This window comes from Enhydra lutris, unplaced genomic scaffold, assembly GCF_002288905.1.
Source record: "Enhydra lutris kenyoni isolate GAN:26980312 unplaced genomic scaffold, ASM228890v2 scaffoldscaffold108, whole genome shotgun sequence".
NCBI classification, from domain to species: Eukaryota; Metazoa; Chordata; class Mammalia; order Carnivora; family Mustelidae; genus Enhydra; species Enhydra lutris.
In genome coordinates, this window is record NW_019154192.1 from 545,903 (window position 1) to 559,177 (window position 13,275).

General features: G+C 35.7%; 1 protein-coding gene across 5 annotated transcripts in view; it reads left to right on the top strand.

The window, feature by feature from the left end:
- Positions 1-13,275, top strand: part of LOC111139465 (neuronal membrane glycoprotein M6-b) — a 37,664-nt gene that overhangs the window by 20,285 nt on the left and 4,104 nt on the right. For all 5 annotated transcript variants that reach the window (XM_022491726.1, XM_022491725.1, XM_022491728.1 and 2 more), the window contains 2 exons: positions 9,753-9,909; positions 12,326-12,497. In XM_022491726.1, coding sequence (XP_022347434.1) covers positions 9,753-9,909; positions 12,326-12,497 — 329 coding nt within the window. The remainder of the gene's footprint in view (positions 1-9,752; positions 9,910-12,325; positions 12,498-13,275) is intronic.

The window sequence follows — 13,275 nt, forward strand, 5'->3', positions numbered from 1 at the left end:
AAAAATTACCGAGACTAAAGCACACAACCACAAAAAAAAAAAAAAAAAAAAAAAAGAAAATCTGAAGAAACATAAAATATTAGGGAGACTGAATCAGTAATCAAAAATGTCCCAACAAAGAAAAGCACTGGACCTGATGGTTTCACTGGTGAATTCTTCAAAGTTTTTTTTAAAGATTTTATTTATTTATTTGATGGAGAGAGTGAGAGAGGGAACACAAGCTGGGGTGGTGTAAGAGGGAGAAGCAATCTCCCTGGTGTAAGAGGGAGAAGCAATCTCCCCACTGAGCAGGGAGCCTGTTGCAGAGCTCGATCCCAGGACCCTGGGACCATGACCTGAGCTGAAGGCAGATGCTTAACAACTGAGCCACCCAGGCACCTCACTTCAAAGACTTTTAAATACTAACATCAATCCTTATCAAACTTTCTCAAAAAATTGACCAGAAAGGAACACTTCCTAACTCATTCTGTGAGATCTGCATACCCTGATACCAAAGACAGATAAAAACACTACAAGAAAAATACAAATTAATCTCTATAAACATTGAAGCAAAAACCCACAACAAAATTCTAGCAAACTGAATTCAGCAGTATAATATAAGTTGCATATGCCATGACCAAGGATTTATTCAACCATTATTCAGCATAAGAAAATCTATCAATGAAATTCACCATATTGACATAAAAAGAGTGGGGAAAGGAGGAAGCATAATTATTTCAAGTGAAGCAAAAACATTTGATAAAATTCAATACTCTTTAATAAAAACAGTCAATAAACTAGGAATAGAACGGCATTACATTACAAAAAATTTGAATGAAATTTAATGAAAACCCAACACCAAACATACTCAATGCTGAAGTACTGGCAGTTTTCTCTCCAAGATGAAGAAAAGGCAAGAATGTCTGCTTATATCACTTTTATTCAACATGCTACTAGAAGGCCTGCCTAGCAATTAAGTGAGTAAAGAAACAAAATGCATCAAAATTGGAAAGTAACAAGTAAATTTATTTCTGCTCACAGATGGTGTTATCTTTATATATATATATGTATATATATAAATAATATATATATAAATATAAATAAATATATATAAATATAAATAAATATAAATATAAATAAAATATATATATATAAATACTATAAATATATAAAACCCTAAGGAACACAATACACAAAACTGTTAGAACTTAAATTCAGTGAAGTAGCAGGATTCAAAATTATCACTTAAAAATTAATTGATTTCTGTAGAATATTAGTTATTAATTTGAAAATGAAATTAAGAAAATAGTTCCAATTACTATCAAAACAAACAAATAAAATACTTGAGAATTAATTTAACCAAAGAGGTAAAAGCTTTGTACAAGGAAAACTATGAAACAGTTCTGAAAGAAATTTAAAAGTACATAAATGGAAAGCCATTCATGTTCAGGGTGTGAAAAATTCATTATTGTCAGTAGTACCCCAAGTGATCTACAGATTTAATGCCATCCATACCAAAATCTGAAAGATGATTTTTTTTTTTTTTGAGAGAGAGTAAGAGAGGGCATGAGAAGGGAGAAGGTCAGAGGGAGAACCAGACTCCCTGTAGAGCTGGGAGCCAGATGCAGGACTTGATCCCATGACTCTGGGATCATGACCTGAGCCAAAGGCAGTGGCTTAATCCACTGAGCCACTCAGGTACCCCAAGATGATATTTTTGCAGAAATAGAAACATTGACCCTAAAATTTATTGGAATTTCCAAGGTGCCAAATAACCATAATAATCCTTTAAAAAAAAAAAAAAAAAGAACAAAACTGGAGGACTCACACTTTCTGATTTCAAACCTATTACAAAGATACAGTAATCAAAATAGTACTGGCATAAAGATAGACATATAAACTGATGGAATACAACAGAATAGAGAACTCAGAAATAAACTCTTTCATATATGATCAAAAGATTTCCAAATGTGCCAAGACCATTTATTCAATTGGGAAAAAACAGTCTTTTCAATGAATTTTACTGAGAAAATTGGATATCCACATACAAAGGAGTGAAACTGGACTCTCACCTAACATTTGCAAAATTTAACACCAAATGGATCCATTCCCTCACCATAAGACCTAAAACCATAAAACTTTTAGAAAAATACATAGGGCAGAAGTTTTACATTGGATTTGGCAATGATATTTCATATATGAAACCAAAGGCAGACAACCAAGAGACAAACTGGACTTCATGAAAATATAAAAAGGTACTATCAACAGAGTGAAGAAACAAAACACAAAATAGGAGAATGTATTTTTAAATAATATCTGTAAAGGGATTAATGTCCAGAGTATACAGAGAACTGTTAAAGTTCAACAGAAAAACAACCATTTGCCCATTCAAAGGGCAAAGGACTTGGGGCGCCTGGATGGCTCAGTCGGTTGAGCATCCAACTCTTGGTTTCAGCTCAGATCAGATCTCAAGGTCTTGAGATCAAGCCCTACATTGAGCCCTGAGTTGGGTTCCACACTCAGTGGGGAACTTCTGTGCTTCTTCTTCTCTGTTTGCCCCTCCCCCTGATCACTTGCTCTCTCTCTCAAATAAGTAATTCTTTTCTTAAAGTGGGCAAAGGCCTTGAACAGACATTTATTTAAAGAAGATATGCAAGTAGCCAATAAAAATATAACTCATTATTCAACATTAGTAGGGAAATGCAAATCAAAACTGCAGTGAAATTCTGGGAAAATAGTAGATTAGGAAATAATAGGAATAGGAGATTAGGAAAATCCTGATCTCACCTCCTCTTAGGGACACAGTGAAACTACAATTAGATATAATAGAGCTAACTATGAAAACAATCTGAGGACTAGCAGAACAGGTCTTCTACAGCAAAATATTTTTTTTTATGATGAAGAAGGGCAGGGCAGAAACCTGGTTGGGGACCAAACCTCCAGCATGAGGACCCACAAGAGAGATGGATGTTAGAGGAAGGGAGCCCCTCCCTGAGGAGCAATGGAATTAAGCCCCAGACTGGGCATTTGCAACTCTAGGGATTTAGACAGAATATGAAAGCCTTTATAGCATCTGTCTTTGAAAAACAACAGGACTTAACTTTAGGAGCTTTAAAAAAATCAACAGGTTTATCTTCAGAAGAGCCAAAAGGTTGTGGAACATTGAGACTCCATTCTTAAAGGGCCAGAGCACTATATCACTCAGTCCAAGACTTAGCACAAAGGCAGTAGTTTGAAAAGTGCCAGGATTATATCTAATTTAGGGCATGCATCTGTTGGGTGGGGATCTGTAGGAGTTTTATCCAGAAATAGAAGTGCTGCTGAATGCCATTTTTTTAACTCCTTTAGCCTAGATTGTGGGAGGCACTTATGAGAGCAGTTCTCGTCCTGCTATGGCATTCCCAAACAAATCTGTCCCACCTAACATGCCTCTACATGAGGTGTTTCTCTAAAGTAATCTACACACAACCACACTTGGTAGGGAGCTCTAGTGAAGATAGTAGCCCTTCAAAGCAACTACGGCTCCAAGAAGGGGGGTGGTCAACTCCATCCACCTGTATGCCCACCATAGATACAGCCTGTCCTGTCAACCAGCTCTGCCTGGATCCAACCTACACCAACTATAGCCAGGCCTCTCAGTCAACCATACCAGAGGCTAGACCTTACCCGTGCACTACAGCAGTAACAGCTGGTCATTGCAACCACCCATGCTTGGAGCCAGAGAACATACCAAAGGAGTCACTGCCTCTTAAAAACAATAGAGTAACTCATGCACATATAGGAGGCAGCTCTGGAGTGCCTTGTTCTGGCGATCAGGGGAGATTGAGTCCTAAGCCCTAAAAGATCTCTCCTAAACAACACTACTACTTTCTAGTCTAGGGAATGTAGTTTAACCTTCATAAAACAGAGGAACAAATATAAAGGGTCAGACAAAACGAGGAAACAGAGAAATATGCTCCAAATGAAAGAAAAAGACAAAAGCATAAAAAAAGAGCTAAGTAAAATGGTGAAAAACAATCATCGTATTGAAGAATTCAAAGTTATGGTCATAAAGATGCTAATAACACTTGAGAGAAGAGTGGATGAACTCAGTGATTGAAAATTCAATAAAGTATTAAAAAAATCAGTCAGAGATGACAAACTCAGTAACTGAAATTAAAAATATACACACACCCACACACACAAAATACACACACATACACTAAAGGGAATTGACAGCAGATTAGAAGATGGAGAAAAACAAATCAGTGATCTGGAAGACAGTGTAATGGAAATCACCCAATCAAAATAGCAAAAAGAAAAGAAATGATAAATGAGAATCAGTTAAGGGAGGTCTTGGACAATGTCAAGCATGGTAACATTTGCATTATGAGGATCTCCATAAAGAAGGCAAAGAGAGAGAGAAAATGGCAGAAAACCTCCTTGAAGATATAATAGCTGAAAAATTCCCTAATCTGGGGAAAAAGCAGATATCTAGATCTAGTAGGCACAGAGGTAGCCTCCAGCAAAATCAATCAAAGGGACTCCATTCCAAGACACATAGTAATTGAAATAAAAACTTCTAAAGAAACAAAAAGAATTTTTAAAGAAGGAAGAGAGAAGCAAATATTTATGTACAAAGAAAAGTCCACAAGACTATCAGCTAATTTTTCAGTAGAAGTTTTACATGCTAGCCAAACTATGAAAAGAACTTAAACGTCCCTCAACAGATGAATGGATGAAGAAGATGTGGTGTGTACATATAATGGAATACTATGCAGCCATCAAAAGAAATGAAATCTTGCCATTTGCAAAGGCATGGTTGGAACTAGAAGGTATTATGCTGAGCAAAATAAGTTAGAGAAAGACAATTATCATACAATCTCTCTGATATGACGAATTTGAGAGGCAGGGCAGAGGGTTGTCAGGGTCAGGGAAGGAAAAAAATGAAACAAGATGGGATTGAGAGGGTGACAAACCATAAGAGACTTTTAATCTCAGGAAACAAACAGGGTTCCTGGGTGTTGGGGGAGGGATAGGGTGGCTGGGTGATGGACATTGGGGAGGGTATGTGCTATGGTGAGTGCTATGAAATGTGTAGGCCTGATGATTAACAGACCTATACCCCTGGGGCTAATAATACATTATATGTTAATAAAAATAGTTAAAAAAAAAAAAAAGAAAGAAAGAAAGAAATGTTGCAGGCCAGAAGAGACTGGTGTGATATGCTCAGAGTGCTGACAGGAAAAACTGCAACTAAGAATACTATAGGCAGCAAGATGATCATTCAGAACTGAAGTAAAAGTAGAGTTTGTGAGACAAACAAAAGTTAAAAGAGCTTATTACCACTAAGAGAGATTTATAAGAAATGTTAAAGGGGATTCTTTAAGTTGAAAATGAAAGGCCATACTAGGAATAAGAAAATTATGAAAGGAAAAAATGTCATTTGTAAAACAAACATAACATTTACCTAAAAACCTAGTGTGAAGGTTAAAATACAAAAGTTGCTAAATCAGTTATATCTATGAAAATTATTTAAGGATCCACAAAATTAAAGAACACTTGGAGGGGAGGGCAAAAATTTAGTATTCTTAGAATATATTCAAATTTAAATGATCATCAACTTAATATAGATTGTTATATGCATAGAATATTATATATGAACCCAATGGAAAACACAAATCAAAAATCCTATGATAGATAAAATAGAGAAAGGAATCAAAACATAACACAAAAGTAAGTCATCAAACTATAACAGATGAGAGCAAGAGAAAGGAATCAAAACATAACACTAAAGAAAGTCATCAAACTATAACAGATGAGAGCAAGAGAAGTATAATGACAACCAGAAAAAAAATCGCAATAAGTACATATATATCAATAACATCTTTAAGTATATATGAACTATGAGCTCTAATGAAAAGATACAGGTTGACTGAATGGAGAAGAAAAGAAGACCATCTGTATACTGCTTATTAGAGACTTACTTTAGACCTAAAGGCACAGACTAAAAGTAAAGGGACAGAAAAAGATATTTCAGATGTGAATGTAATTGAAAAAAAAAAAGAAGAAGAAGAAGCCAGGATAGCAATCCTTTATATCAGGCAAATCCTTTATATCAGACTAAAACAAAGACTGTAACAAAAGAAAAAAGACATGTAGTGATAAAGGGATCAATTCAACAAAAACTTGTAATAATTTTATATATCTAATGTACCTGACATAGGAGCATCTACATATATAAAGCAAATTTTAACAGACATAAAAGGAGAAATTAATAGTAATGCAGTAATAGAAGAGGAATTTAACACCTCACTTACATCAGCGGTTAGATTGTCCAGACAGAAAACCAATAAGGAAAAACAGTGACTTGGAATGACACATTAGATCAGATGGACTTAACAGATATATATAAAACTCTCTGTCTAAAGTCAGTAGAATACACATTCTTTTCAAGGTCAATTGAAGGAGTCTGAAGAATAAATCACATGTTGGGACACAAAATAAATCTCAGTAAGTTAAGAATGTCAACATCATATCAAGCATCTTTTCCAACATAATTGACAATACTAGAAATCAATTACCAGGAAAAAAAAAAAAACTGGAAAATACACAAAAACATGGGGACTAAAAAACATGCTACTAAAAACCAACGGGTCAATGAAGAAATCAAAGAGGGAAGAAAAATACATTGAGAAAAATACATCCATGAAATAGACACAACCTGATTTAAAATCCTTAGGAATCAGTGAAAGCAGTTGTAAGAGGGAAGTTTAGTGATACAGACCTTCTTTAAGAAACAAGAGGAGGGATGCCTGGGTGGCTCAGTTGGTTAAGCAGCTGCCTTGGGCTCAGGACATGATTCCAGCGTCCTGGGATCAAGTCCCACATCGGGCTCCTTGCTCAGCAGGGAGCCTGCTTCTCTCTCTGTCTCTGCCTGCACTCTCTCTCTCTTTCTGACAAATAAATAAATAAAATCTTTAAAAAAAAAAAAAAAGAAAGAAAGAAACAAGAGGAATTTCAAGCATTCTAACTTCACACCCAAGAAACTTGGGACAGAAGAACAAACAAAGCTTAAAGTTATTAGAAGGAAATAATAAAGGTATAAAGAGAGACTTGCAAATAAATAAATAAATAAACTAAGAGCTGGTACTTTGAAAAGATAATAAAAATTGATCATCTTTAGCCATAGTTATCAAGAAAAAAAGAGAGAGGACTCCAAAAAATTAAATCAGGTATGAAGGAGAATTAATAACTGATACCACAGAAATACAAAGGATTATAAAGGACAACTATGCAAAATTATAAGCCAACAAACTGGACAACCTAGAAGAAGTGGACAAATTCCTAGAAATAATTTTCTAAAACTGAATCAGGAATAAATAGAAAATTTGAATAGACTGACTGCTAGTTACAAAACTGAATCAGTACTCAAAAAATCCAATAAACAAAATGAGGTACCAGATGACTTCGGAGGTGATTCTACCAAACATTTAAAGAAGAGTCAACACCTATCCTTATTAAAGTATTCCAGATATAAAATTCTTGCAAATTAATTCTATGAGGCCAGTATTATTATACCAAAATCAGACAAAGACACTACAAACAAAGAAAATTACAAACATATCTCTTGTGAACAAACACACAAAAATTCTCAACAAAATATTAGTAAACTGAAATTAATAATACATTAAAAGGATCATTCACCATAATTAAGTGGGATTTATTTCAGGTATGAAAGTATATTAAATAGTCACAAATCAATATGACAGCAGATTAACAAAGGACAAAATGTATATGATCATCTCAATAGATGTTGAAGAAGCATTTGACATAATTCAACAAACATAAACGTACAAAACTACATACAGAAACATAAAAACTCTCAATAAATTGGTTTAACAGGAACATCTGTCAACATAAGAAAGTCATCTATTACAAACCCAAGGCTCACACCATATTCAGTGGAGACAAGCTGAAATTTGTTCCTATGAACAGAGTTATAGATACAGAAATAGAATGGTGGTTGTCAGAAGTTAGAGGGAGAGGAAATGGGAATTATTGTTTTGAGAGTAGAATGTTTCAGTTCTGTAAATGAAAACTGTGGAGAATGACAGGGTGATGGCTGCACAATATGAATGTAATTAATACCTCTGAACTATCTACTTACCAACAATTTAGATAGCAAGTTATAATATGAATATATTAGTATAATAAAATTAGTAGGAAAAAAATTTTTTCTACCAACAAAAAAATGATGTTTTAAGTAAAGTTCACTGTGTGCAGATAACAAAAAAGTTTATGAAAGAGGGAAAAAAATAAAGTAAGGCACTGATTGTTATTTGGAATCTGGGGTGTATTGGACTGGCAGTGGAATTTCATCTGTTAACAGCCAAGTGTACACATAAGTCATCCTGTATACAGTAACTGTGGACATGGAAGGATGTTGGAAGGTTAAATTGATGTTACCAATCTTCATATTGATATAACACCTTCTAGTTTTCTCATAGGAAATCATTCCTGGGATGTTTGGAAATCCAATGAAGAGTCAGCCCAAGTCAAAATCTACAAGAATATATTAAGCACTCTCTAGCAAAAGAATAATTCCTTGGGATCCTTACCTGCAGAAAAGGTTGTTTCAGGAGTTTAGTCCCAAATCTTTGCCTTCTCATTCTAAAAATATTCTCAGTGGAGTCTTAACAACTACCATGCATTGATTCTCTAACTATATAAACCCAGCCTTAATAGGTTCTCCTTTTTCTCCATTTCCTTCAGAGTTTTCTTTTTCTCTTTTTGAATCCCAGAGTTTAACAATGCTTGTTTTTGTTTTTTGGGTTGTTTTGTTTTGTAATTGTAATAAATTTTACTAGATAGAAAGAGATATGAATGAATATTTTTGGAACTATACTGGAAACACATTGGATGAGTCCTTAGGGAAAAAATGTCATTCCTTTTTATTTGTCCATTAATGTCATCCAAGGAAATAAGTGATGTGGGAAGGGAGAAATATCATGGACAGAAGACATTTACTGAGTGGCAAAGAAGACAAGGTACAAAGAAGACCAAGAAATATTTACCAAGATTGAATCTGGGAAGGTTCTAGGAAGCTCTATAATCCCTATGTCATGCTTCGAGACTAATTAAGTCATAATCTCTGAAGATAGACATTTCTATCTGTAATTTCTAAAGCTTCCACTGATTCTCATGGGTGGAATGGTCACCTGGGTCTTTGTAGACATTCATTAGGACAAAGTTAGGTGTGAATTAACTTTCTGTATTTTGACATATTATCATTTGTGTAGTGAAAATCTCAATGCAAAAGCATCTGCCCATGTTAACTCCTTAAAGAAGCCCTAAGTGCTTATGTAGAGGGTTCTAAAAGGATAACAATCAGTAAGCCTAGTTGGAAGGCATTTTGCTATGGCAGAAAAAACATGTTATCCTTAGACCAGAATTCAAATGGTAGCTCTGCCAGTGACTCTATACCTTTGAGTAACTTAACTTCTCAATGTCTGTGTTTACTTGCATGCAAAATAAGGATTCTAGCCCTCACGGCAAAGGATGCAGGCGAGTATTGAAAGATGACAACTGAGCCTCTCTGCCCCTGACCACGTTGCTGTACAGGGGCAGGGATGCCTTCCTGGAATGCCCCATGAGCCACTGAAGCCATTAGCAGGGTGGGAGGTATCACAGGATATCACTATCCCTCATGTCCTCCTTCCTGGGGCTGAAAACATCTTCTCTTTACCATGTGGACAATGTCAGTTTTCTGCATCTTGTGTTCCTTTCCATAGAATACAACTGATGCAGTATGTCATCTACGGGATTGCATCCTTCTTTTTCTTGTACGGAATCATTCTGTTGGCAGAAGGCTTCTATACCACAAGTACAGTGAAGGAGCTGCATGTTGAATTTAAAACAAGTGCCTGTGGCCGATGCATTAGTGCAATGGTTAGTATAAATCTCTGTCTGACATACAACCAGAGTCACATATCTGGGTATTTATTTGTATTTGGTGAAAGCTATGAGATAATCAAAGGTGGATGAAGTCCATGACACAAATATTGTTCTTACCACTTTATAGTTAGGGACATAATAAAGACTTTCAACATAGTATTGATAATAAATTAAAATCTATTGCTAATATTACTGAACATTTCTCCTATCAATGTATGGGAAGTAAGAATACTGAAAATTTTTCATATTATGTCAGTGCTATCCTGTCTTTAAATATTCATATTGGACCTAAAGCCATACATGTACTATGATTACTTATCATAACTGTTCTGGAAGTATATACCAAGCATGCACTGTATCAAGCATACAGCTAGGAATTTTGTTGATTGCTAGTGTGCAAAGATTAAAATACATCTCCTCAAAAAGTTTATAAGCTAAGATAGGGCTTTCAAACTGCAACCTGCAGGCCAAATCTTGTTTTTGTATAGCTAAGAACGGTTCTCACATTTTTAAATGTTTGGGGGGAAATGTGATGATTATTTTAAGACATGTGAAAATTATACAAAGTCATATTTGAGTTTTGTTGTCATATAGCACAGTTTCAAGAGTTTTTATTGTTTTCACATGTAGGCCTATGTTTAGAGTGGTTCCCCTCAGAAGGCATGGGCGTGCCTGGTGGGCTTCTGGAAGACTTCCAGACTTAACCAGCACAGTCATTTTTATCTGTTGAATCTGTTACATTAATTTATTTATATAAAAAGATCTGTTTTAAAAAGTTGAAAAGACTGATGCGCAGGACTAGCTTTATTCATTTTCTCATTGGTAACTTGATCCTTAAAACTATTTTTGTTGATACATTCAAGAAGATCATTGAATAAACCTGCTCTGGAGGATGTTAGGAAGACAGAAGTGACAGGGAGGGCTGTTGACAGATAGAGGAACATGCTAATACAGGAAGTTGTATAAAGTATAAAATATAAATGAGCTTTGCCCACCATGGATGGCAAAAATGAATTTTGTCACCAGAATTCCTGTTAGTCTCTGGTCCTTTATGGGATTCTTCTACCTGGGAAGACACTAAGAAGTAACTCTGCATGCTTAAGGCCACCATGATAGGAACAGTCTGCAAGGGGAGCACTTTCCACTGGACCCTGGCCTATACTTTGGAATTCTGACAATCATTGAAAGGCAGGGCTGACCAATAAAGGAGCTACCCAGTTCTTCTTCAATTTTCTATGGTGTTATTGAAAAGAAAGTAAAGTTTTCTTTTAAAGAGTTAGAAAAAGAAGCCCCAGTTTGCAGTAGTGTATCCATAAGCACTGGGGACAAAGGGTATATGAAAGTGATGAAATCTACTTCTTTGAATATTTTCAATGGAAATACTTTTGAAAGTGTCGATGTCCTGCAAGTATAAGTAATCTGTTTCTAGAGTTTTCTGGGGTGACCAACAGGAAGTGATCTGTCTGACACCAAATGGAACTCCATTGGTTCAAATATTTCGTCTTCAGGATCAGTTTAAGAAACAAAAGTCAAACCAAAAGAAATCCAAACACTTGCCACACATTCTGAGGATATATATTCTGGGAATATAAATACCACAACAGTTTATGGATAGTCTTTAAGAGTTCTCTTAAAATTAGTACTCAGGCAGAAAGTTATGAATAAAGTGAAGTGATATCATTATGTTTTTCCTGAAATTGCTCATAGCAATGTGTAGAACACAATGAGGATTTTTTCCTAAGCCATTGCTGTGTTTGTAAAACTGCTATGAATGCTGAGTGTGAAAGAAAACTAAAGGGAAATGAGATATTTCTCTCTTCTGTGTTCATTAAGTTCTATTCAAAGTAATTTTCAACTTCTAATAAAGACTCAAGCATCCAATGCGTTTACTAATTTCACAAGGCAATGAAACTAGCCAAGTTCCTTTTGAGAAAGAGCTTTCTGAAGTATTTGTTATTGTACTATCCATATGTTGTGTAAAATAAAGGCAATTTTTGAGAAACTGATATGAAGTTATCATTCAGTGCTGTTAAAGAATCCCAATACATAATCACCATGGTAAATATTTAGTAATTGCTGCCTCCCTTTCTAATTCAGTCTGCAACTGTGGACAAGAGAAATTACCACGTGGGGTCTCCTGGCTCTGTTTGTTGAGAGAGGGACCTGCACAAAGTCCCTTAAGTAGCTTTGGGCAATCACATTGTCCATCATGTAGCTCTAGAGAGCATGACTGCCCTGGATCAGCCCTGCTTCCTCTCTCCCTTGTTGCTATGCCTGTCACTCCCATGGCCCCGGGCGGTGCTGACAATGCAGCCCCCAGCCAGAGCTGTGTGACCATTTTGTCCCCAGGTGCTGTAACCCTGCCCACCCCCTCAGTAATGATTCTTTCTCCTTCTCTTTTTCTGCTCAGTTCGTTTTCCTCACCTACGTGCTGGGAGTGGCCTGGCTGGGTGTGTTTGGTTTCTCCACCATGCCCGTGTTTATGTTCTACAACATCTGGTCAACCTGTGAGGTCATCAACTCACTGCAGACCAACGGCACAGCCGCTGTGGAGCAGATCTGTGTGGACATCCGACAATATGGTACCTCCCTGTATTACACCCAGTGAACTTTTATCCTTTTGTGTATAGGTCCACACCTTAGTTATAATAGGGTGTTTTTTTAATCATTGTGATCAGTTTCATATGTTCTTTTAAAAAAAATTAAAGATAGAGTAGGAAGAGGGGCAGAGAGAGAGAGAAAGAGAGAGAATCTCAAGCAGACTGCATGCCCAGTGGGATACCTACCTGGGTCTCAGTCTCACCATCCTGAGATCATGACTTGAGCCAAAAAGCATTGGTTAAACATGATGAACTGAACCACAGAGGCACCCTGGTTTCATGCATTCTTCTTTTGGAATTGTTTATAGTCTTTCTCTCAATATACCCAGTTTGTGGGATATTTGTACAACCGATTATTCCTGAAATCATTGTTTCACTGACAGTTTGGGGACTTGTCATTTCTCTTCTGAAACATAGAGTTACTTCTGACTGGAAGAATATGGAGGATGGAAGGATATGCAGATTTTATTTTTTGATCTTTCTTCCTTATATACTGAGAAAACTGTAATTTGAGCTATTTTTAATTTTTAAGTACATATGTATGCAGAAATCATGCACTTACCTTTAAATTAAGTGGAAAAGAAAAACAACAGCCTATGAACAATTGTTAAGTATAGACAGAACTCAGGGTTACCATGAGAGACACATTATAGACTGTGCTTGTCCCATCCTCTGGGATGAAAAATGTTGTTTTTCTTTTTAAATATTTACAATTAGACTTTTAATTCAGAATGATTTCTAATACATTTACAGTTAGTCT